Source organism: Cottoperca gobio, chromosome 19 (genome assembly GCF_900634415.1).
Source record: "Cottoperca gobio chromosome 19, fCotGob3.1, whole genome shotgun sequence".
In the NCBI taxonomy this organism is placed as follows: domain Eukaryota; kingdom Metazoa; phylum Chordata; class Actinopteri; order Perciformes; family Bovichtidae; genus Cottoperca; species Cottoperca gobio.
The window spans coordinates 18,585,599-18,612,659 of record NC_041373.1 but is presented as its reverse complement, the minus strand read 5'-3'; the positions used below and the strand labels follow the sequence as shown (position 1 = coordinate 18,612,659).

General features: G+C 41.8%; 1 protein-coding gene across 1 annotated transcript; it reads left to right on the top strand.

Annotated features, from left to right (window-relative positions):
- The first annotated feature begins 4,213 nt into the window (after nt 1-4,213).
- On the top strand, nt 4,214-23,313 carry frmpd2 (FERM and PDZ domain containing 2). The gene is made up of 30 exons (XM_029455574.1): nt 4,214-4,334; nt 4,492-4,655; nt 5,178-5,243; nt 5,337-5,516; nt 5,663-5,738; nt 6,925-7,012; nt 7,165-7,321; nt 7,449-7,520; nt 8,118-8,292; nt 8,448-8,580; nt 8,658-8,796; nt 9,042-9,194; nt 9,724-9,909; nt 10,099-10,258; nt 10,413-10,602; nt 10,711-10,808; nt 11,521-11,595; nt 11,797-11,904; nt 12,639-12,755; nt 13,446-13,630; nt 13,913-14,011; nt 14,531-14,624; nt 15,189-15,274; nt 16,851-17,046; nt 19,018-19,232; nt 19,934-20,000; nt 20,083-20,287; nt 20,984-21,035; nt 22,616-22,672; nt 23,177-23,313. The coding sequence occupies exons 1-27, from the start codon at nt 4,214-4,216 to the stop codon at nt 20,118-20,120; spliced, it is 3,438 nt and encodes a 1,145-aa protein (XP_029311434.1). The 3' UTR covers nt 20,121-20,287; nt 20,984-21,035; nt 22,616-22,672; nt 23,177-23,313.
- The last annotated feature ends 3,748 nt before the right edge of the window (nt 23,314-27,061 follow it).

Here is a 27,061-nt window from a genome sequence, read left to right as displayed (position 1 = left end):
CTTATTATGGTACATATTTAATAAGATAATTCCAGTATTTTTAGACTCAGATTTGACTTCTTTGCAGTCAGGCAGTAACTACCATTGAGAACACTGAGGTCATATCCTCAATATTTTCTTGAGAGATTTGGGATATTATACAATTAAAATCTTACACATGGTTGGTATTTGATGGATATTAGTAGACTTAGTGTATTTCAATTGGACTACGTTTTGGCTGATAAATAAAACATTCACCAGTATTTCCAGGCAATGAGGAGGAGGCTTTGAAAGGGCATTCTAGCATTGAGACCTTCAAGTACGCAATAAAAGTGGAAAATATAATTGGACCTTTAACTAAATTGAATTAACTCATGACCTCTGTATTTTTAAAATCCTTGCTACAGCCCTGGTATTCAGTGTGTTTAACTATTATCATAGTTGTCAAATTTGACCAAAGCCTAGAGGCACATGTTGCCATCACCTTGGCATTTCTCCCACAAGTTAATTATTCCGTGGGCAGTAAAGGACAAACGTAAATCCGGACTAAATTACAAGCCTCTCTGGATGATGTGGCTGATGATGAAGTGGTGGGTCTGCATACGTAAGTGCCCGGATAAGAAAACACAATTTATAGGTAAATAATCGACGAATAATTTGCACATAAAACAGAAAAATAGCAGGAAACCTCAGAGGCCCTCCTACGCGTAGACCTCTCCTGATCTACTACCTATATGACCTAAAATGTGTTGATTGTTACATCACATCTCGATCCATTCTTCAGAAAAGTACTTTTACTATTAATACTTAGTAACTTTTTGACATTTTATAGGGTACTATTTAATTTCACTGGTCAAATCTGTAAATGGAGTATTTCTACATTAAGTTTTTCTCACTTTTAGTAACATTCAGAATGCCTTTTTAAACACAGGGCCGGGTGGAAGGATATATCAGCTGTGACATCTGGCTATTCCCCAAGCCACATGTATTGGCCAATCAACTTAATCTACGTAATGTCCTGAAAGAAAGTGGGACAATTAATGTGTCACTTGTGGTTGAAGCGTCAGATTAACACAGTGCAGCCTACAATGGCTTGGTCCTTTGCTGCCCCATCTGCCGTTAGCCTGCCCTGCAAATCCAATTATGTTCTTACGTCCCCAGGTCTAAAAATAGTTGAAAATGAAGCAAAACACAGAAACACACGTCACATCATTAGTAGTGAGCGGAGAGCAAATGATATTACGGAGCTGATGTGTCCTTTATGTGGAGACCATTGATCTGTCCTGAAGAAATGACGGTGTGTGTCACAAGCTGCGATGACAGATCACTCGGACAAGGGAAAGGTGGGTGGAGCGGCAGCAGGGGATGCATAGGAGGAAGAACGATCAGGTTCAGAGAGGTGGATTTCTGAAGGAACTGCTCAGAAACTGGATGAAATAAGGTAGGCTGCGTTATGTGTCAAATCCAAGTTAAAATGCTTTAAGTCTGTTACTCATCAAACCATCTGTAGGCCGAGAAATGTGTGTTTGCACGCTCAGTGCTGGCTGGGGCATGAGGTGCAGGATTCTTCAGATATACTGGAGCTCTAATAACACAATTTCCATCTTGGATGTATAAATTAAGACTAAGAAATGTTGACATGCAGCAAAAGCACAGGTGTAAATAATAAAATGAATGATGGCTGCGCTCCATTTAGCTGCTTCAGTTTCAGAGTCCTGGTATTAGGAGTGCTGTCACTGTCATGACTTACTGTGACACATAAAGAACCTGCTATAAATCAATATATCTGCTGTGAAAAAGGCCTTTACTGATTGTTGCTGAGACTTGACCCCAGGTCTCGTTGGATGAATCAAATGTACCCATAACCTGATAAGCAGACTTCGCAAGCTCTGATGTCACCAGACATGCTTGTGTCTGTCAGTGTTTTAATTTGGATCGTGTGTCATAGGTCAGAGAGTCTAATAGATGCAATGGATGCAGGCTGTCTAATCGGCACCAGCAGTTAAAGTTGTACACTGAATTAAATTAAATCGAGATACAGAAGTAGAGGCATCAAGGGGGTTCTTGGACTTCTTGTAGCTTCTAATATGAGAAGGCCAATGGTTCATTCACATGCTCCTTGCATGGTCACGAGTTGGGAAGTCCTTCTTCCGACTTGTGCTTTGAGTCATAATGTGGGAACAACATGGACGCTACAAAGAAGATGTGTTGTAATTTGTTGCTCAGAGCATTTTAAAAAAGTGTAAAGTAACGCCAATGTTAAAGCCAAAGTGCCTTAAACTTCCATTCTTTCAAATGGCCAGCAGGGGGGACCTCCACTGATTACAAAAAGAAGTCGGATTGTATAGAAGTCTATGAGAAAATTACCCTATTTCTCACTTGATTTATTACCTCCATAAACGTTTTTTACTAAGTTTTTGGTCTCAATCGCTAGTTTCAAGTCTTATTCAATAGAAGATGATGTTTATTTAGTAAATTATGGTTCTGTTAAGTTTGGAATAGACGATAAAGGTACGCTTCAGTGCGTGGCTACCTTGGGATTGACAGGTCGTTACTATGGCGTTGTGTGGTTTTGGTGTTAATTGTAACAATTGGGTCCCCTATAAAGGTCTTGTTTGAATGTTGGGTTGTACTTAGCTCCGCCCTCTCATGTCACTTCTGGTTCCAAAAAAACAAGATGGCAACGGCCAAAACACCGAACTCTAGGCTTCATAACCATAGTCCACAAACCAATTGTTACCGTCACAGTGACTACGTCCACTTCTAATATACAGAGTTTGTTTCCGAGTTGTGTCACGTGAAGTTTCCCAGTCAGGAACACATTTCTTCGATTATTCTGATACCTAACGATTGCAGCACAAAATGCCCTATTTTACAATTAACAAAAGTGAAACATAATTTTTTTGTATCCGCCCGCTGATTTGTATCCGCTCCGAAATATAATGGGTTTTCTCTTGGCCCACACTCCACCCTTCCACCAAGTTACATGAAAATCGGACCAGTTTTCTGTCAACGGACCAGGTTTGTCCGTAATCCTGCTCGCAGACAGACAAACAAAGGGAGTGAAAATCATAACCTCCTTGGTGGAGGTAATCAAATGAGTATAATACGACTCTTCCAGGAGGAAACATCCGTACCTTAATCTGACTGTTAAACAATTAGTGAAAACTCTTCCATCAACCATCATAAAGAAATTATGTCAGTTTCTTTTCTTCCTTTTGTGGCATAAAGTGATCCTACAGGCCTGAATGAACTGAACAAAATAAAATGAGATTAAACAAACAACAACATATAGTCATTAATCCAGTCCAGTAAAAGGTTGAACCTCCTTATTCATCGTGTTTTTTTGTGAAACTAGATTTGGTCAGTAGAGATTGCTTCATATTGGTGCGAAAATATGAAAGCAATTTGCAGAAATGTTGGATTTGTTTCCAATTACATCTAATACCACTAAGCTTGTCTGTCTCAAACGCCGACCTTTGACCTCTAAACGTTCACTGTGGACTTGTTTAGTGGTGGGATTCTGGCCCCTGAGTACGTTCAGCCTTGTTAAGAAATGAGACTTGCCACAACTTCTCCTGTAACAGAATTATTTCCAACAAGTCATTAACATTCATAAAAAATAACTTGAATTCGCAAAGAATTAATTGCGCATCACTTGCAACCGCTATCTATGTCCGATTCACAAAAGATAGTGCGCTAATGTAATTACAGCGCAAACACGCCCATTAAGTTTTCTACCTGATTGCAATTTCATCAGAGAAATAAATTGTGTATTCCTTGGTACTCATGTAGGGAAGCTATATTCATTTCTTTTTCATGACAGAACTGTAATTGCATCCTTTACTGCATCCCAAAATAAATGAGTTTGAGCGGAGCGTGATGATGCCTTCGCCTCGCTACAATCACTGCTGGTATGATCACTGGAAAGTGTAGGTGTGACACCTCTTATAAATGCCCTCCATTCACCACCAACTCTCTTTTTGCAGGCTCATTTACATAGAATGTGGTCAATTTTGCACCAAATGTATGCAGTATTACCTCATTTAAATATGTGCAAATAGCACAGGAGCTACAAGACGCTATTTGCTTGGTATCGCAGTTCGGTGTGCATTTCACTCTTGGTGCTTTGAGAATTTATTTTTGTCTAACTTGTGCAGGTGTAGTGGCCGCAAAAGCAGCGCAATCCTTTTATGAATTCGCTCTCCCAATGTTTTGTGTGTATCCCAACAGGATGGGTACATTTGTGACCCTGGCAGAAGTGTTGGAGGCCCGGGGTTCACCACTGGATGAGGATGAGGTCTGGTGTCTGCTGCTCGCCACCACTGATGCCTTACTGGACATTTACAAAAAAGGTAAGCACTCATCAGTTGCCCATTTCCTCCGAAATCCACCTGTTATCAGGGTGCAGGGCTCTTTTATAAGGCAGCGTTCAAGAGCATCCAAACAGAATACATTTGAAACCCTTTGACTTGGTAAATGTGAACAGTTTGAGTTCTGCTCTCCGTTTAGGTTCAAGCAAGATGTGCAGTGTGCTGAGCCCGGGCTCGGTGCTGCTGTCAGCCAATGGGAGTCTGGCCTTCAAGAGCTGCGCCCGACATGAAAACGTGGCCTCCTTCACAGCTCCGGAGGCCCAGCAGGGTCACACTGCCACCACCAGGACTGCAGCCGAAAAGGTTGGAACTCTTGGACTTCAGCAACAACATATCATGACGTAGACGAGTGGTTCTATACATGGTGGCAAGATAAACCCGAGGGGTCATAAGATGATTAATGGGATGAGAAAGCTTTGAGAACTTGGTAACTTTGCCATCTTTTCTATAAATATCATTGGTATTTAGTTGCGAAATACTGGGTTGTTTTATCACTTCAGAATTAAAAAAAAACCTAAACTATCTAAATGGGGAAAACACTCAGGTTGATATATAAAATATTAAACTAAAAGGTTCACAATATAAGGTTTATTTGGAGAAATTGTTTTAATTTAGAAGGACAAAAGTTTTTAAAGCTTTTCATCATCACAGACAGAAGTAACATCACATGTATCATCATTTTAAACTATTCCAGAGAGTTTGTGTGACCATAACCCTTTAATCACATCAGTTAATCAGTGAAAAGCATAAACTAGTAGCACTAGTCCCATTTATATCCCCTTATAGTCCCGTTTAAATATCCTTTCCTTGTCCTGCTGTCCTCAGATGGTTGTGTACTCACTGGGGATGACTCTTTATTGGTGTGTTGACTATCATCTACCTCAAAACCAGGTACTTTCCTCCCTCTACAATCTCTTGTTTGAACTTATTCTTGCATATATTCTTGCGCATAATCCATTTTGCTGTCACTTTTATTCCTCCTAGCCGGTCCAACTCAGTCCAGAACTGGTGGGTTTGCTGCTGAGCATGTGTGAGGACATGGTGGTCCGGCGGACTGACCTGCTGACGGTGCAAGATACCTGCGAGCTTCACCACAGGGCCTCAGTGCTGCCTCCTGCCGAACGGCTCGTCAGGCAGCTGGTGGAAGATGTCTACAGGAACTCGGTGAGTGGGTGGAGCTGGTTTGGTTTCAGCTGCTTAGGTGAGGTCATGTTTGGTTTTGAGAAGTTTTAGTTGTGTTTTTTGTTGAGTTTACTGATAGCACCAACTCTCTGCATGTTTCCTTGAGCTGGACAGTGGTGTCTTTGCAGGTGGATCATGTGTCCATGGCTGAAAATGGATCCAGGCTAACGGACCGCAGTCAAATGGTCAGGGACAGATTACACAGTAAGCAACTGATCCTTTCTTTTAGATTTAAAGTCCAACTATAATTGCATTTTTTACACACACCATCAATTTCTGTCTGCTAAAGCATATATGCTCAAAAATCAGAAACCAAAAGGAAGAAATGTATACTTTTGAAATATACCGTCTTTGTCTACATAGATGGAGACTTATTTCAATATAGCCAATATTGCATAACATATATATGTTACATATAGCCGTAACACCAGCATACACTCATAGACAGGGAAGAGTCGTAACTAACTTATAAACATCCACACACGTTTGTCCTGCACCTTGGCTTGTTGAATGACACAAATAAATGACTGAATGTGATTTCAGTGGGACTTTAAAGCAACAGTTCAACTCCCTTTTATTGCAGAGAGTTAGATGAGTGGCTTGATACCACTCTCATGTCTGTATGCTAAATATGAAGCTACTGCCAGCAGCTAGTTAGCTTAGCTTTGCTAATTAGCTTTAAAGACAGAAAGCAGGTGGAAACAGCTAGCCTGGCTCCGTCCAAAGGTAAAAACAACTGAATAGTTGATATTTAAAGCTCACTAATTAACATTGTATATATTCTTTGTTTAATCTGTACACAAACAGCCGTGCACAAAACACACTGCCAGGTAACAGTCACCTGCACATAATCCCCTTTAAAACCACAATGGGTTGTTTTTACAGTCCCATTTCTTTTAAATATATAGGCTATCGTAATGTCTTTATAGTGAGCTTCAGAGGTGCTGGAAGGTTGTTGTTTTTTAACCTTTGGACAGCACCAAGGTTAACTGTTTCCCCCTGTGTCCAATCTTTGCACTAAGCTAACCGGCTGCTAGCTGTAGCTTCATATATCGTTAGCATTTTTATATGGTGAATAAGAAGCAAGTTAGCATCTCCTAAAGAGTGGAAGAGGGGAAACAGCTCATTTACCACCTACCTGCATCTCTAAGGCTTGCTCTTTTACACATATTTATTAGCTAGCCATGCTAATTTATTCACCTTTGGACAGAGCCTGACTAGCCATCTTCCAGTCTTTAGGCCACCCTAAGCTAACCGCTAACGGTGGCATCGACTTTCTCATCCAACTGTCAGCAAAAAACACGAAAAGACATTCTTTGACATTTACTCTGGCAAATGTGAAAGCTATATGTGGACATAATGTAATTAGTCCATACCAATTGTTTTTCAGGAGGTTCTTTTAGTAACTCAACATGTGCGCTGAAGAAGAAGATTTCTAGAACATTCTCTGGGGCATCTTATCCATGCGAGCCCACAGGGTATGAAGCATCACACACCTTACAACAGAGGTTTCTTTAAAGCACATAATACACAGGTCTAAACCGATTTACATGTAGAAGACACAGTATAAACATATATTGTTTGTTTCAAAGTTAACCAAAATTCATTTGTTCATTCAACATTTTCCCAGGATTCCCTCGGGAGGTCGACACATCGAGAGTTACGGCAGCTGGCAGCAGCTGAACCGTGGCCCCTGTAGCCCGTACGTAGACGGCAATCGAATCGCAAACTCAAGATCCCTCGCACAGTTTGAGTCCTCGATGAGTCTGAATGACAAGAGAGTGAAGGTGCGCCACGATTATATCATGTTACATAATGTAATGATGACATAATGTCTCATCACATGTTTCATCAGAGTCTTGTGATAGGGGAGTTGACACAATAATGTTTCTTATTATTTGTCCTCTATTGCAGGACATGGGTCCTGAGTTTATTCGAATGTTAGATGAGCCGATGGTTGTCTTGGAGCTGCCTGGATCCATCGTGGTGAGTTCATCAAAACAGAAATTAAATTTTGAGAGTTAAAGACGTCAACAACAAAAACGAATTTCTTTGACCGGTTACGCACGTCTGTGCTTAGTTTAGTTTATGTTCAGTAGGTTAATTTAACTCATCTTGCATTGCACCGAAAGGAATCTTTGGTGTTTATGTTCTCAAACTACCAATTACACAATTTAAATACCAACCAATAACAGTTTGTGGCCCACCTTAAACGATGACCTGATCAAAATCAGGCAATAAACTTCAGGACTCTTAGACGCTGGACTAACAGGAACACACCTCTGTAAAAAATAAATAACCGGTTTGTTACCGGTTAATGGCCGTTGGGCTATCAAAAGCACAATTAACTGAAACTGATATGTATAGTTAGAGCAATTGTGAAAGTTTGGAGAGATTTACAGTTGTGACACAAATCTCAGGATGATGATGGTATTATCTTACCATTGTCACTTTCCTTGTATAGAGTAAAGCCTTCCTCTGCAGCTGCATTGATCATTTCTTACCCTGATTATATTCAGCAACCGTCTGATTGTTTATATTTGATTTAATTCTGTTCTCAAATTCTTTTTCTCGCTCTCGCAGTCAAAAAAAGGGAAATCTCCAACCACTCAGAGAGAGATAAGTGTGTTGATGCCAAATGGTCAGAGCATCCTGGTCAAGTGTGAGGTGAAATCCAGAGGAGGCGATGTCTTTGACATGATTGTGGCTCATTCCAACCTGGTGGAACATTTCTACTTTGGCCTTGCTTATATTGATGGTAAAGAGGTTTAAAAATTAATGAGCATGTCTTGGATATAAGGACATTAATGTTTTTAGTTTGACATAATGTACAAATGGGACTTATAATGTACAAGTCATACATTATTTATCTCTCCTCATATTTCTCTGTACTTTTCTCTTTTCTCTGGTCAGATAACGAGTTTTTCTTTGTGGACAATGACACCAAGATTTCCAAAGTTGCTCCAGATAGCTGGAAGAAAGTGCCTACAACCACCTTTGTCCTTTTCTTCAGAGTCAAGTTCTTTGTCAATGACATTTCTCATTTGTACGTATTTCTATTTCTTGTGTTGTTACCGTCTCGGGAAGTTGGATCCTTTAAATATGTGCGGTCTTCTCTATCAGGCACAAACAGACTCGCCACCAGTATTACCTCCAGCTCAGGAGAGACCTTTTGGAGGACAGGCTGTCCTGCCATGAGGAGACCGCTCTGTACCTGGGAGCTCTGGCCCTGCAGACCGAGTGTGGAGACTGCATGCCTGAGGTTGTGCACCACAAGTTTGAACATAACATGTCAATTTAAATGAGCCTTCTGAAAATGAATTAAAAGTTATTGTGTAAACTAATCCAACGATAAAAAGGTGCCACAAACGTCATTTTTAAACATCGACATATCATTGTCATAGCAAAGGTATATGGTATAGTATATCTACTGTAAAGCAATGATTATAGTTAGGTTTCTGTTGCAAACGTTTCGCTTAATAAAAGGTTTTGATCTGTTGTGTTTAGGTGTACGGTAGGAACTACTACCGGCCTGATCAGTATGTCTCCAAGAGTGTGATGGAGAAACGTGCCTTGCCTTACATTCAAGGGGAGCTGCTGCGACTTCACACCAACAACGCTCAGATGCTCACCGACGAATCAGAACTTGAGTTTTTCAAGGTAGCAAAATAGTGAAATTTGAAAATGAAAATGTTTATCTAGTCGTACAAATATGACTATAATAGAGTGCTGCAGGGATGACGTACTGGTTCCCTCGAGAAAAAGCCAACGGGACTTTTCTATTGGATTTTGGATTGTTGCAGAAAGATAGTCTCTGTGGCAAACAAACGTTTGTGATACTAACAGTTGCATGACTAGTGAACTACTGTTCGGCGTGATGCATTAAATCCCCGACAGCCTCTTCAATCTCAGTTAGCCACTTGTTAGCAAACGCCTTATTTAAGACACATAAAAGCTTCAAAATTCACAAGATTTACTGATGTATTTAATGTCGTAATAAAACATAACAATCTCTGAAGTTTGTGTTAACTGCAGACCTTATTTCAGGCATTTCACCAAAGAACAATTTAATAAAAACATTGACTGAACAAGGGAACCAGAAGTGCAAAAATGCAACAATGGGACTCATTGCTGCAACACTCTGTTAGTATCATATGAAACAGTTACACCTCTCTATTTGTCCCTTTAGGTGTGTCAGCAGTTGCCTGAATACGGCGTGTTTCTCCACCGTGTGATGCGTGAGAAAAAGCCTTTAGAAGGAGAGATCATCCTCGGGGTTTGTGCCAAAGGAGTCATCATCTACGAGGTTAAAGATGGCTGCCGATCCACCACTCAGACTTTCTACTGGAGGGAGACAGCAACCATCTCCTCTAATGTGAGTTGAGTGATTATGAATTACATGAAGGGGGGGTGTACTTTTGCGAGAATTCGCAAAACATTTTCATTTAGGGACCCTATGACAGCTACAGCAGCTTGGAAAATAAGCATATGTGGCATGAATTTACTGTTTATCAGACCACAAATGAGACAAGAATTACCTCACTCTTTCTTCATGTTCCTGCAGAGGCGTAAGTTTGTAGTAGAGAGCCGGGGCAGCAAGAAGAAGTACAACTTCATCACAGAGAGATCGAAGATAGCCACATATCTGTGTAACCTCTGTTCAGCTCAACACAAGTTCAACAATGAGATGAACTCTCGCCAGCTCAGCCAAAGCCTGGTCTCAGGTCAGTTGCTGCACCATGACTACTGCCAAAGCAAACGTTTTGAGTAGTAGAACTCGCCAAGTAGCGTTGCCATTTTCTGTAGACCTCAGAAGGCTTTAGTCGAAAGACAAAACTGGTGACTGAATCCTCCATGTGTCTTTGCTTTTACCTCCAGAGGAGAACACTGAGCAGTATGCAGTGTGTCGCTCTCAGAGCAGCCGGCTCAAGTCCTTCTCCTGTTCGGAGACGCCACAGGATGACAGCGGTCTGACCACGCCGCGGGATGAGTCCCTGAACAAGCTGTGTGATGACATTGCAGACAGGATCGAGACCCGCTTTAAACTGCAGCGCCTCAATGAGCAGAGGTACTAGCTCATGCTAATTTCAGTTCTTCTTCTGCAGGAAAAACACTTCCTGTTTGCAGAGGACAGAATTGTGCAATCATCACTATTATCACACTGTTTCTTGTGCAGTACCTCCAGCAGTCAGCTCAGCAGCCATAGTGTGCGTTCCCCAGCGTGCTCTCAGAAGAGCGGATCTGAAGGACCTTCTGGCTCCACTGCACCCAAAGGTATGACCAAGTATACTGTTCACATTTTCTAACAAGCGACAGCATTAACAAAGTTAGTGCAACTTCTTCTATTGCCTGAGGAGCCAATAAATGAGGGGACATGTGTGTACTAACAGTTGCCAACTGCTGACGTTTTTGTGGCCATCGAATTTCCTCTCAAATGTGTCAATTTTGTTTCATGAATAATTCAATGCTGACAATAGTTGTGAGATGATGCACTTTGAAAATGTCACTGCTACACCAAGTGAATGATGCATTTTCTTATTGATTGATGGCTCATTATAGGAAGAAGTTATATTTTACACTGGAAGGGCACCAAGTACCCTATCCCGCGATGTTAACAAAAGTGAAAAATTATTTGTGTATACGCTCCAAAGTTTAATAGTTTCTTCCTTAGCCCATGCTACACCCTTCTACCAAGCTTCATGAAGACTGGACCGGTAGTTTTTCCGTAATCCTGCTGACAAACAAACCGAATGGAAAACTCTCGAAGGGCACTCAAAGTGCGCAGACACTCGCCAAGGCCGTTTCCATAAGTGAAACGTAATGTGTCTATCCGCTCCACAGTTTAATGGGTTCTTCCTTGGCCCATGCTACACCCTTCTATCAAGTTTCATGAAAATCGGAAACCAGAAGTTTCTCCTTAATCCTGCTGACAAACAAACTGGCGGAGGTGATGAGTTTATGTGTTCTTCTACTTTGTGTCTCCCAGAAACAAAACCAAGGTCATCGTCAGAGAGAGAAGTCATATGTGTTTCTTTAAAGAAAGACCCAAAGTTTGGCCTGGGTAAGCTGATCACACTACACAGCATCAACAGAGAAGGTTTTAATGTAGTTTCTTCTTTATCTGTTGGTGCTCTTTTTCATTTTATATTTTAATCTACTAAATAAGGCGTGTTTAGAATACCTTATAGTTACTTTTTGGTTCAGTATATTATAGTGCATATCACTGTATGTGTCTGAATGTGGGGGTTTTTGGTTCATACAGGTATACTGATAGTGGGAGAGGACACTGTGGGCCATTATGACTTGGGCATCTTTGTTGCTTCCATTGTGCCTGGTGGACCTGCTGATAAGGATGGACGCATCCGAGCAGGTAGAGAATCATGTTACTTTATCAACACTGTTCAATGTAGTGCTGAAGTTCATCCTTTGACTGTTTGCAGGACTTTGTTTTCCCACTTTTAAATCAAATTTTGCCTATTTTTTTAATGAATACATTTCTTCCCCAAAAAATTGCATGTATGGATTACTGAACCGGCCTACTGGGCACAGGCCAAGGGGCCCAAAGTGTCAGGGGCCCCCGTGGCTTTCACCTAGAGACACGTACCAACCAGAAACACTCAAAATGACCACAAAGAAACATAAAACGACTACAAAGAGACGCACAATGGCTCTGAAAAGGGGCAAAACAACCACAAAGTCTACAAACAGATACATACAAACGACCAAATGAGGCTAACTATAAAGTCTGGGTGGTGAGGCCTTTTGTATGTCTATGCACAGGGGTCCATTGTTGCATAATTCTCCCAAGTAAAAACACAATTCATTGAACTGGTGAATACCTCATTTTGGTGCAGACTCCTCATATATGTCCAATTATCTGGATGATAGGTGTTTTTCTTTTGAATTCATCAAACATCTTCCTCTGTTTTTTGAGAAAATGGATGCAGAGAATGTAGAATAAAGTACAAAGGAGGACTGAGAGAGTACGGATGTCTGTGGGATTTGATCACAGGCCTCACAAATGGGTTCAGAGGTGGTGGGGAGGTCTTCAAACTCCATTGTTACTGGACACCGGCACCATTTCACTGTGACCTTTGCCTGCAGGCGGTCGTCTGATCTCTCTGAACCACATCAGCCTGGAGGGCGTCACCTTCAGCGAGGCAGCAGAGGTCATGCAGAGCAGCCCTGAGGAAGTGCAGCTCATCATCTCACAGCCGAAAGGTGCTCTGTGTGTGTGTGTGTGGTTACTGTATGTGTGTTTTGATCACGTGGCTGTGACCCTTGTCTTCCTTTGTTTGTGCATAATGTTGGGGATTTAATAATTAGCCTATGGATGCACCTGTTCTGAATTGCTAACATGTTCAAATTTGATTTCCTTTCTCTTCTTTATGCTGCATACGTGTGCACAACATTCACAATGATTACAATTATATGAAGCAAATAAATAAAGATTTCATTCTTCATGTCTTTCAGATTCAGACAAATGTAAATATGTTTTCTTGTCGACAGTTAGATGAGAAGATTAATACCAAACCCGTGGCCGTACATTGAATATGAAGCTATGTCAAGCAGGCGTTAGCTTAGCTTAGCATAGAGACTGGAAACAGGGCAGAACAGCTAGCTTAGCTCTGTCCAAAGGTAACAAAACAAATTCTACCAGCATTTTCAAATGTCATGCATTTACATGTTATATGTCATTTTTATATCTTAGGTGTAACAACGATCTCTTTCCCCCTGTGTTCAGTCTTTGTGCTAAGCTAAGCTAGCCGGCTTCTGTCTCTAGCTTCTTTTAGGGGCATAGGGGGAATAGTATATTCTGAAGTGCTTACCGGATGGTCGAATTACTTCAGAAACTCTAACCGTGCATGAAGTAAGTTTAACATTAACTGACTCTGTTGTTTTCATCCACAGTCCCAACTCTGAGTCCCAACAGTGTTCGCTCTCCCGTGTTCAGGAGTTACGAATGCCAGACCACGCTGATGACGGACGGACGCTCAGTTGACGACAGTTTGGATGAGATTGTCTCGGTTATGATGACACCGAAGACCAGCAACAGGCTTCACGTCCCCCGAGACGTACGAGCCGTCGGTACACAGGTAGAATCATGGTGATGGTTTCGGTGTGTGCCAGTATCTTTATTTATAATACTTTAAAGGTTCACTTATTTTTTAGTAAAGCTGCATCTCTTGTAAGGAAAGGGCTCTATAAATAAACTGTATTATTTGTTATTATTATTTAAAATATATATTATATAGTAATCTATATCAAAACCTCATATAAGTGTTCAAAGCTTAATTGAATTTTCTTTATCTAGTAATTCTGATTTTGTACTTGTACACAGGACTGAAGTGTATGTTGTGTGTGTGTGTTGGTTTCAGGACAGCTGCTCTCTGTCTCCGTCTCTAAACTGTGTGAGGCCGAGCGAGATCACCGTGGAGATCAGAAAGATATCAGGAAGTCTGGGCGTCAGCATCGCTGTGAGTTTCTGAAAGATTTTGCAGAAGATGCACCTGCACCTGGACTGCTGTCGCTCCGTTTTCTGCTTTAGTTTATCATTATGAAGTAAATGTTGGTTGCACACATAATGGCTAAAGAAGAATGGAACCATTGGTTCCCTATAAGTATAATATATTTCTTGCTTTTTCCCTGATGGTCTGAATAAGAGGAAAACAGAAAGCGATGCAGCGGAACAGGCTTCCACTTGGAAACACTAGGTTATCTATTGCATCTTTAAAAGTTATATTACTGTACTTTCAATTACTGATATCAAAGCAAAATATTGGTTTCCATCCATATCATCAACCTGCAAAATCCTGTGTCCATCTAATTCGTTTACATTAGGAATGAACAGTCACGTAGGGCAATGTGTCGAGCAACACCAGCAATGAGTCACAAAGACTGAATGTGCTTAACATCGGACAGGATTATAGAGGAAGAGAAAGGTTGATACACGACAGTTGTGTTCTGAATGAAAGTTGTTGTCATTAATCACTCAGGGTGGTGTCAACACAAACCTTCCCAACGGAGGACTCTACATAAAAAGCCTTGTTCCAGGAGGGGCTGCTGAGAGAGAAGGACATGTACATGCAGGTATGACAGATACATATCTAGCAATGCACTTGTGGAGAACAATCATTTCAAACTGGTTTAATAAGGGTATGTTTGATCTGTTTACATTTGAAGGTTCCCCAGTGAAGCCATTTATTTATGAGTCCTTCAGCACGTTCTGAATTTATTATTGAGCAGACTGAGCACAGTGTATTAAAGTCCATACATCTCAGATTAAAAAGGTGTTGTTTATGTTCTTACAATGGTAACTAACAGGCATCCGGTACCAATAATGAGTCGCATCTTATACATTCACGTTGAAACACAATGTAGGGAAGACAATATGTAAGTTAGCGATTCTTTTAGCTCAACTAAATAAGAGCACACAGACAATTATTAAAATGTAACACCTTCGCATCTTCCCCAGAGCCATAACAGCTCAGAGCGTTAAGACAACACTTTGTTTAATACCGTGTCACTGAAAGTCACCAACACAAAGGATCAGATATAACAAAAAGAAGTGAAAGAAGTAGAGGAGGAAATTATAAGTGAGTCAAATATAATATAATCTGTCGGTTTATTTGTCTCAAACGTTTTCTGTTGCAGGTGACAGACTACTGGAGGTGGATGGGGTTAGCTTCCAGGGCTTCACCTACCAGCAGGCTGTCCAGCATCTGAGTAAAACTGGGGAGGTAAAGGATGCCGTGTGACTGATGTTGTAGTGTGTCAGTGTGAGAAGACCGTTAGAGACGATTACCTATATACTCGTAGTGTAACGGTACGGAAGTCACAGCTCAGTTCATACCCAGCTTTCTGTGTGAGTTCGTTACAGCGGAAAGAAACCTGAAATGCACAAGGATCCGTTTCTTTTTGTGTCAAAGACACTTTGGCCACTGGCAAATTTAGAAACAATTTTCATTATAAATAACATTTCAAACACTTCTGTATTACGCTATTAACACTTTCCCAAAAGGCAACGGGTCCCAATAGGCTTTAAAACTTAAAAGCATTCCCTTAGGCTATGAAATAGAAAATACGGTTTGTTAATTCCTCGTCCTGGTGATCGACACATCAAATCAAATCAAATGTATTTATATAGCCCACTATCACAAATTATACATTTGTCTCAGTGGGCTTTACAGACTGTACAGGATACAACACCCTCTGTCCTTAGACCCTCTGTCCTTAGACCCTCTGTCCTTAGACCCTCTGTCCTTAGACCCTCTGTCCTTAGACCCTCTGTCCTTAGACCCTCTGTCCTTAGACCCTCTGTCATTAGACCCTCTGTCCTTAGACCCTCTGTCTTTAGACCCTCTGTCCTTAGACCCTCTGTCCTCAGACCCTCTGTCCTTAGACCCTCTGTCTTTAGACCCTCTGTCCTTAGACCTTCTGTCATTAGACCCTCTGTCCTTACACCCTCTGTCCTTAGACCCTCTGTCCTTAGACCCTCTGTCTTTAGACCCTCTGTCCTTAGACCCTCGCATCGCACAAGGAAAAACTTCCTAAAAGAACCCCACAAATAAAAATGTAAGAAACCTCGGGGAGAGCAACTGAGGAGGGATCCCTCTCCCAGGACGAACAGACAGTGCAGTAGATGTCGTGTGTACAGGATAAACAACATAGTACAAATACAACATCCATGTGAGAGAAATGATGGTGTGCTCAAATGTAAAAAAAAGGATGAATCCAGGATGATGTAATAAAAAAGGCTTCCAGTCTAAGACTATAGCAGCATAACTAGCGGCTGGTCCATGGCAAGCCTGAGCCAGCCCTAACTATAAGCTTTATCAAAAGAAGTCTTTAACTCTTAAATGTGGAGAGGGTGTCTGCCTCCCGAACACAAACTGGAAGCTGGTTCCACAGGAGAGGAGCTTGATAGCTGAAGGCTCTGGCTCCCATTGTACATCTGAGTGATGCCGTTGAATGTGCGGTGAATAGCATGTTCGATGCGTTTCCATTCACATCCCAGACAAGGGTGGAGCAGCGCCGACACACCGCCCGTTGGTGTTGACTCGATGATTTGTGCTTTGGAGTGAAATGTCTCAACAACTGCTGGACGCATTGCGACAAAATAGCATGCTGATGTTAGCATTTAGCTCGAAGCCTCACAGAGTGGCTAGCATGGCCGTAGAGTGTCTCTTCTTCGGATCCATTACAACCATATATTTAAATTCTTCTTGTTTCATGTTCTTGTCCGTCCTCAAACTTTGATCTCTTCATTGTGTTCCTCCCGATCACGTTCTTGTCTTTGCCTCTCCTCTTCTCTAGGTGGTAACATTGGTTGTGGAAAGGGTGTTGATGAACCAACCCAGGGTTTCTCTCCGATCAGACACCATCAGCAACGCATCGAATCAGAGCGTCAGTCCAGCTACCAGCCCGCTCAGGATTAACAACTGCTCATCCAGCAGCACTTCTCAAAACACGATCTCTGACCAGCCCAGAGGCTACAGCTTTGTCACCGATGGTAGGAGACCTCCGTTTCTTTTAGCTTAAGTGCACAAAATACATATGATGCAAAGACAAAGATCTCTTTCTGGGAAATATTTAAAGAGAGCATATGTGCTCTTGCAAGCGTCCCATAGTGAATACAATGTTCCCTCAGACAGGAAGAGCATTATGTCACAAACCGTTACACTACAGAGGAAGAACTTGCGTGAGACCCTGTCGACTCTAAGCCGTTTCGTGCTTTATTAGCAGACCAGGCTCATCTCAGTGCTTCAAGCTGAACCTTTACACACTTCCTTCTCTTCATCCTGATCTTCCCTACCGACCCTGACCTTCCTCTTCTTATCCCCTCCAGCCTCCCTTATCCTTTAGCCTGTCCTTCTATATCGGTCCTTCCACATCTTCCTCTTCGAGTCCAAAATAGCCAATTTCTGTTGACACTTAAACCATCAAAATGTCCCATTTCTGTCAAGACTTGTGCTGTTGCTCTTTATATGTAACTTTATGTATTTATGTTACTGAAAAATATATCAAAACTTGATTTTTATTCATCAAAATGGTTTTATAATAATTTTTTTACTGCTGCCTTTCATTCTGTCTACAGAAGGATGAAGAGGACATGCAAGTAATGAGTTCTTTATCTTGACTGTGAAGTTTTTTAAATCTTAATATAAGAAGCCTTTATTAAATGTGAAAAAAATAATTATTCTGTGATGAATCTGATGGGAAAATATTATGATTTGACAGATTTAAACCGTCTATTAAGTGATGGAAAAAAAGAAACTCCTAAATGAGGCCGACTGTTGCAAAAAGTATAGTTAGAAATAGTTTGACATTTTGGGGTAAAGGGTATCATGGCAAACAAAGGGAAGGGTCTCAAAGTAAAACAATAAAAACAGGGGAATTCTGCTAATAAAGTGAGAAACATAATTATGGGTTAGTGGTGCACTTTAGCCTCTTGTGGCAGAAATTAGTATTACAACAACACACCTTCTAAAACTATATCTAGAGAGATTATCCTGTCAAAACTTTTCCATCTGTTCTTAAGTCGTAAACACAGGAAAGAAAACTATTTAGATCAGAAAATAGATCACCAAAAACAATTCTCACTTTCCTCTCAGGGCTTCCGTAATAGCCTTATACTCACCGCAGAAACATGAGCATATTTCCCAAGATGTCAAACTATTACTTTTAAACTACTGAAAGTCACAAAATGTATATAAAAAAAAGAGAAATTGCACAATTAGAAAATCCTTTCTAGCGTCCTGCCTGCAAGCTAGTTCTGCTGCTGCTCTCACATGACGTGTTCTTCAACATACTGCATATCCAACACACCCTTTGCTCGTCTACATCAGTGCTCTGTTCATGCTTTAGCTTTGCATTGCCTGTTGCTGGATTGCTCTCCCACAAAAACAATGCTGGAACTGCTGCAATCACTTGCTGCTGCTGCTGCTGCTGTTCATAAGCATTTCATAAGACCACATAGCATCCGCCTGTAGCCTGTGAGTCTCAAGTTAATATCATTAATTTCTCCCCAATCCCAGTTTTGTTGCATGTGGGGAGTGACGAGGTCCGAGGCTACACACCAAATATCAATGTTTTTAAGTTTGGAAAACAAATATCCGGGTGAAAGGATGATTTTGTGCTGAGTCTTTGTCTTTGTAATCCTCATTTAGTCTCATTTAGAACGCGAGGTAGTTGTGCACTACAGCCCCTTGTGGCCGAAATTAGTATTACAGCAACAAACACATAAATTCAGTTAAACTTTTTGTTTCACCTGTTTTCACAGATGAAAACTTATTTAAGGAACTTAGAAAGATTCTCCTGGCAAAACCTTTTATACCTTATTAAAATAAACAGTTTTCTCTTTCCTTCCCTCCTCATCCCCCATCCACCTCCTCTTTTTCAATCCCACTTTAACTGCTGACGTCCGGTTTCACCTGCTCATTATCCCATTACTGCCTCCGTGCTCCGTCCTCCAAACCCCCAGGCAACACCCAGGAAGTCACTTTGACTAAGAACGCTCACGGCCTTGGCTTCAGCTTCCTAATGTGCGAGCTGGATCCGCCCACTCGGGACTTTGGCAGTCTGGTCCGGATAAAGGAGCTTTTCCCCGGGCAGCCAGCGCAGCAGAGCGGCAGGATCCTGGAGGGAGACGTGCTGTTGGCCATCAACGGCCAGTCTCTCAAGGAGCTGTCCTATCCAGTATGTGCAGATTTCAAATTAGGTTTATATATAACGGACTCACTTTTCTTTCATTTGCTTGTTATCATGTGCACGTATCAGTTTGATATGATGCAGTTACTGCAGGATGCATCAGTGCTGCACTGCTTCTCTTCGGCAGGCTGTTGGCTCATGATTCTGAGCATATTGCACTTTTACTCAAGCACAGGTTTGAGGTACTTGTACTTTACTTGAGTATTTCTGTATACCTTTACTCCACGACGTTTCAGAGGCAAATATTGTACTTTGTATATTAGACTTTCATCCCCTCCCTGTCCAGTGTCTCCAGATGTGTTTGTGATAAACTGAAGGATGAAGAGTTTCTCCTTCTTCTTCTTCAACATAAAGTCTTTAAAAAGCCTCTTGGATCAGCTGGAAGATGCATAGTCACAAAGCTGAAAACTGTTTTACTGAGAAACTCATGGAAAGTTGACTTTTTAGAGACAAAGATACAAACATCTGGTGATCTTATAGAATATGATGCATCGTGTACATTAAACTACCAACAGGAGATAATGGAGGTACAATAAGCACAACAATTAAAGCAGTAAAATGCAACATACACAATAATGCACCAGTAATATTGCACAAAGAATACTTTTACTTTTCATACTTTATGTGCATTTTTCTGATAATACAGTGGAGTGTGGTACTTCTGTTAAAAGCTCTCTCCTCCCCTGTAGAGGGTGCTAAAGCTCTTCAAGACTTCGCCACCTGAGGTTCGTCTGACTCTCAGTCGGCCTGCACAAGGTACACACACACACACACTCACACACACTCACACACACACACACACGTGTCAATTTGCTCACCGTATGTCTGTTCTCTGCAGGGAGTCTTCCTTCCATTGATCAGTTTATTGGCACATGAGTGATGTCACAGTGCAGTATCAGCATCGAGGAGATGCTCAGAAGCAACACTGCGCTTCCCGATCAAACAGGAAGTGGCGATGGAGGCCGAGGAAAGACTGAGCGACAGAAGCGTTCTGATCAGTGCGTTTAGCCGATCTTATCAAAGGACACCGTCACTGCTGAAAGGTCAGTGATGTTCTACAGTGGATTCAGCGACAGGGACAAGGAAGAAAACGTGAATGCTTTTAATCCTATTTAGAACACGGGGCAGCGGTGCACTACAGCCTCTTGTGGCCATCATGGGTATTACAACAACAAACTAGAAATATCCTGAAAACAACAAAAAATGTCCTGAAAACAACAAAACTTTCACCTGTTTTCACAGAAAAAGAGTAATTAAATTAAAAAAAACGATAATTTTTACACGTTTTTTAAGTGTTTTTCCAACAGTTTCACAGAAAACTAATGAAGGAACTCAGATTATCCTGGCAAAACCTTTTTCTTCACCTGTTCTCAAGTCATAAACACTGGAGAGAAAACAGATTTAGAGACTGAATCACCAGATTTATTGTTTTCTTACTTGCCTCTTGGTTCTTCCGTAACAGTGATGTGATTCAACAACATGTTGTGACGTTCTTCATGACCGGACACTGGAGGTTTATTTCTCGAGGGACGTCGAATCTGATCGCGTTCACACTTCTTGTAATTGTCACAAAGAGTTTGTCTTTTTAATGTGTGCACGTTAACCCAGAGGGACGGGTTGATGTTTTTTAATCACCTGCAGTCCGGCGATAAATCACATAAAGAAATCACAAAACATCTCGCGCACTTTTCAAGTCTGTAGCTTCATAAATAATAAGTTAAGTTTTGTCTGTTTTCCAGGAATACTGAAGAAGCAGTGAGGAGCAGGAGACCGGAGAGGTTGGATGAGAATGTGAGTACTGGATAATTATTAAACATGTTAAATATAAGTGTTTGCTTATAGTTGATTTCATACAGAATGTATGATTCATAAAGGAAATTTAGTTAGATAAAAATAAGAATAATTTTGGTGACTGACTTGCATTTCCTGTTTATTACAAATTTAGGAGACTGAGATTTAATTTAAATTGAAAACAATTTAAAAGATGGAGTTGAACTACAAAATTGAGCTAATTTAGCAAATGTTAACTCAGTAAATAAACTGGTAATATTTGTACCTTCAATATTAATCGCATGTGAGATTTTACTGATCGGCTCCTGCTGTGGCTGGTTATGCTGTGTTGCTTCATTCATTCATTTTAACACAACACACTTTCACTTAAATCTAACCATTTTCTAAATTAATGTGTAAAATATATCCAAAAATACCTGTGGGTCGATCCATAGTTTGATGTAAACTCCATCTTTAAAAGTAACTTTCATCAACATCAAGTTCCTCTCTGAGCCACCTGGTGGCAGCATGTTGCAACACTTGCATTGCAAACAGTGCAAACAGTCATTAGTGCAAACAGTCATCAGTGCAAACAGTCATCAGTGCAAACAGTCATCAGTGCAAACAGTCATCAGTGCAAACAGTCGTCATCAGTGCAAACAGTCATCAGTGCAAACAGTCGTCATCAGTGCAAACAGTCATTAGTGCAAACAGTCATCAGTACAAACAGTCATCAGTGCAAACAGTCATCAGTGCAAACAGTCATCAGTACAAACAGTCATCAGTGCAAACAGTCGTCAGTGCAAACAGTCGTCAGTGCAAACAGTCATCAGTACAAACAGTCATCAGTACAAACAGTCATCAGTGCAAACAGTCGTCAGTGCAAACAGTCATCAGTACAAACAGTCATCAGTGCAAACAGTCATCAGTACAAACAGTCATCAGTGCAAACAGTCATCAGTGCAAACAGTCATCAGTACAAACAGTCATCAGTGCAAACAGTCGTCAGTGCAAACAGTCGTCAGTGCAAACAGTCATCAGTACAAACAGTCATCAGTACAAACAGTCGTCAGTGCAAACAGTCGTCAGTGCAAACAGTCGTCAGTGCAAACAGTCGTCAGTGCAAACAGTCATTAGTGCAAACAGTCGTCAGTGCAAACAGTCGTCAGTGCAAACAGTCGTCAGTGCAAACAGTCGTCAGTGCAAACAGTCGTCAGTGCAAACAGTCATCAGTGCAAACAGTCGTCAGTGCAAACAGTCGTCAGTGCAAACAGTCGTCAGTGCAAACAGTGGTCAGTGCAAACAGTCGTCAGTGCAAACAGTCGTCAGTGCAAACAAACAGTAACCCCTCATTTCCCTGGAGGTTTTAAGTGAATTTAAAGAATATATTAAGACCCAGAAAAGGTTGTTTTTTTATCCCAATTCCATTTTTTTCCTTCAAATTATTGTTTTATCTGCACCATTATGTTGAGTAAATATTTGTATATTTCAATACTTTTTCAATAAAGTTTTAAAAAAGTTAACACAAATCATCAGTGCAGTTGAGTCTCACAGCATTTGATGGAAAATAAACTAATATAAGAAATGTTTCTCCTCCACAGGGAATCCAAAAGAGGCATTTTGTTGACAACAAAAGAAGAAGACGACGAGAACTATTGGTATAAATGAATGCCAATTATTCTTTATTAAAAGAAAGCTAACGTTTTTCTGTGTTGGCAACTTATTCCCCCCCCCCCGAGGAAGAAGTTTAAATGATGTGTTCAGAAGCACAATGAATACAAACTCTCATTTTCTCACAAAAACAAAAGCCATTAAACTGAATCTGACCTGAATATGGATGATACACCAACAAACACTCATTAAGTATATCTTTAAAAAACCAGGCAGTACACACACACACACACACACACACCTCCCTGGGTGAGGAGCCAGTAATGGCCCCTCGTAAATAAGGGTTCCTGTATTTCGGTGAAACCCAGTAGTGCATCTGGATCCCATCAGAGCTCGTGTTCCCTTTGCAAACGATCCCAAATGTTTCTAATTATGCCAGTGGAGTCGGCACGAGGCTGTGCGAGCGCTCGTGTGTGTGTGTTTCTGTGTGCGTGTAATCGCCCTGACGGACACGCACACCCACACTCTGGCCTCTGTGTATTCATGAACAGGGTAACAGAGATGGACAGCGTGGTCTCGACCTCTGCAGCCTCGGCTGAGGTCACTGCGCGACACGTGGTGATGACTGATGAGTGAAAGATGGATTTCCTCCACCAGTCTTCGTCTGCTGACATCGCCGTCTTCCCGCTGCGCTCAAGTGATTTCCAGCCGAAGGGTGGCTGAGGTTGCAGGATGAGTTCATGTCACGCAACCACATGTGGAGAATCTACAGTGAGAGAAACGTATTGGTCTAATCCACAGTGACAAAGACCTTCCTCACATTTGGGACTCATGCGATGCACATGTTGCAAGCCGAAGCATTCAGTGTGCAAGACCTGCATCATGTTTAATACATGTAAAGTGTTGGACTCTGAGGGCGTGGACGACCTCTTTCAGCGCATTTAGCGTACAAACCGTGCAACCGTGTGATTGTTTGCACTCGCGCTGTGTTAGGTGCACACACCGGGGAACGTTTCATTAAGTGTTGAAAGAGTATAATGGTGGACTTCCCCAAAGATGAATATGAAGGAATTGAGTGGAAAGTATCCCAAGTGTGTGAGACGGCAACAATACGCATATTATCTTAGAGCGTCGTGTATTTGATGCTTGTGTTGTTATATTAGTGAAAAACTTACCAAGGCTGCTGTTTCTGGAAGTCAATAAAGTAAAAATAAAGTTATTTTATCACAACTTTCTGGCACAATTTCATTTGATTCTGTGTTTATTGTATTTATATCTTGATCTTAGCATTCAAATGATACCACTTGCATGATTGTTCTAAGCGTTAAAGCTGCATTTTGCATTTGACAAATTGTGGTGAAGATACTGTAATAAAACTACATTTAGATAATAATAATAATAATAATAATAATAATAATAATAAGTCTATGCAAAGAATATTTCTATCGTTAAAGAACTCAAAGGAAGAGGAATCACGCAGAACATTTATTATCCATAATAACGCAGCTAACAATCAACAATATTCTAAACAAACTAGACGAATGATTAACAATGAAAACAGTGTTTTAAAAGTGTGTAACGTCCCCCGGGGTCGAGACCCTCCCCAGGGATCTGCATTTTTGATCCAGGTTTTGGCAAAGTTGAGCCTTTAGCAGACAGTCCCCGGCTCAACGAGCGTCACAGTGCTCGCCATCAGGTGAAAGCCGACGCCAGATACGTTAGTTTTGGGTTGACGTCTTTTGGAACATCCAACTCATTTGTGGCTTTAAACTCACAAAGTGAACTATGAGCGTAAATGCAGGGTGCGACAATTTCCCAGCAGCACACTGTGCGTTGTACGCTTTCACAAAGGACGCCGTTATACAGGAACTGGAACTTAAACGAGAAGTGCGACCTCGTCTTCAACTTGAAGCGAGGAGAATGTGTTTCCCCAATTCCCCCAATTAAACTGATTGTGCTAATGTGTAAAGTGGAGCGCTGCGATTAAAGGTAAGCCGTGTTGTTCTCGAGAAGGGCCTGAGATCCATCACCACGGCGTCCACAAACCTTTGGTTCGGAAAAAGCCTGAAGGGGAAATCATCACACGTGACGTATTGTTGGCACGTGGAACAAGGATATCCTAATTATAATGGCCGATATTTACATATGAAAACAATGGTAATGGTTCCACCTTTCTGAGGGAGGCGCACTCTGAGAAGGTAATTGAGGGGATGTCAGTGAACAGGAAGCTGTCAGAGGAGAATATAAGTTTAATACGTGTATTCGTGCACACGCACACTTGCACTTATAAGGAAAGTGAGAGAATCAAAGGAGTAACACAGCGTTCGGAGTGGGAGGTCGCCCCAGGGGAAATCTGCCTCACACACTGGGGAGACATTCAACAGCTCTTTCAACGGAAACCTTCATCATGCACCTCCGCTGCATCGGGGGAAGCAAAACAACGTGACGAGAGGAGCCGGGCTGCGGTCGTCTCTGTGCAGGATGTACTCACTTTGACGACAGGAGACTGAAACTTAAAGAGATGCAGTATTTAAACATTATTAAATGGTTCATTTGAAACGTGTTTACTTACAGAGTAACTATAATACACCTGTATGACAAGGGGAAGAGATCACAGCTCTCTGAACTAAGTACTCTTCAAGACGTGTTGACAGGATCCAGCGCTCCTGGAGAAGTGACTGAAACACATCTCATGCATAATGGTTGTTCTCAGCAACGCCCTCTTTCACACTTGGTCATACCCATTTACATCTGGGAGGCAAACACTCCAACAACAGTGTTCCAGTGCTGGCTGCTGAGCACCAACATTAACTGCTGACGTGGCTGAGGGAGGGCACGTCGTGGCTGAGGGAGGGGACGTCGTGGCTGAGGGAGGGCACGTCGTGGCTGAGGGAGGGCACGTCGTGGCTGAGGAGGGCACGTCGTGGCTGACGGAGGGCACGTCGTGGCTGACGGAGGGCACGTCAGGGCAGACAGAGAGAGAGACAGACGGACAGTGAGACCGAGAGAGACAGACAGAGACAGACAGAGTGAGAGAGACAGACAGAGAGAGAGAGAGACAGACAGAGAGACAGACAGAGAGACAGCGAGAGACAGACAGAGTGAGACAGAGAGAGACAGACAGAGTGAGACAGACAGACAGAGTGAGAGAGACAGACAGACAGAGAGACAGAGAGAGAGAGACAGACATAGAGCGAGACAGACAAACATACAGAGAGACAGACAGACAGACAAACAGAGAGACAAACAGACAGACAGAGAGACAGACAAACATACAGACAGAGAGAGACAGACATAGTGAGAGAGACAGACAGACAGAGTGAGAGAGACAGACAGACAGACAGATAGACAGAGAGAGACAGACAGACAGACAGACAGACAGACAGAGAGACAGAGAGAGAGAGACAGACAGACAGACAGATAGACAGAGAGAGACAGACAGACAGACAGACAGAGAGAGACAGAGAGACAGACAGACAGACAGAGAGACAGAGAGACAGACAGACAGACAGACAGAGAGACAGAGTGAGAGAGAGACAGACAGAGAGACAGAGAGACAGAGAGAGACAGAGTGAGAGAGAGAGACAGACAGAGAGACAGACAGACAGACAGAGAGACAGAGTGAGAGAGAGAGACAGACAGAGAGACAAACATACAGACAGACAGAGAGACAGACAGACAGACAGACAGACAGACAGACAGACAGACAGACAGACATAGAGGGTGCGTCCCCTAGATGCATCGATAGTGAGTTTACGACGTCCCAAACACACACAGCGTTAGTCCAGTGTTGCCAACTCCTCAGTAAGGAGAGCAGCTATTGGCTGTCCTAAAAGTCGCTAAATGACATCATCGCCTAATTTGCATGTAATCATAATGGACGCTGCAGGAGGAAGAACGTCGTGCGACAATAAGTGTGTAAAAAACTCCCTCAATATGTTCAGATCTACAAATGAACTATCTCTACAGTGAAGCGTCTGTTAATCGATGAATCATGTTAATATATCCACACATAAAGAGTTGTTGTTGATATTTGGCAATATTTGACTTTAGAGAGACGTTACATTTTGATAGCAATCTCGCTACAACTGAACTGTTTCCCTCCCTGAGCAGCACTGGGAAACATGTCAAGCTTGTGAATTGCAGAAAAATAATTTCACATGCAATTAAGTCTTTCAATAAAAACAACGGTTATCGTCACCTTCAGGCGGAGCCCTTTGGTTGGTGCGTTCTCGCTTCTTGGCAGGTCAGCGTGAGCGGTCAGTATTCTTGGCCTCTCTTGATTCCATAAACCTGTTCCTCAGCTCTCACTCGGCACCTTTCCCCGAAGAAAACCATCTGTGCAAAGGATCAAACGGCCGAAAGGGAAAGAGGTTAGGCCAGGGCCCGATGTTCTGCACAGTTCAAGGCCAAGCATTTTGGTTATGGACTTACAA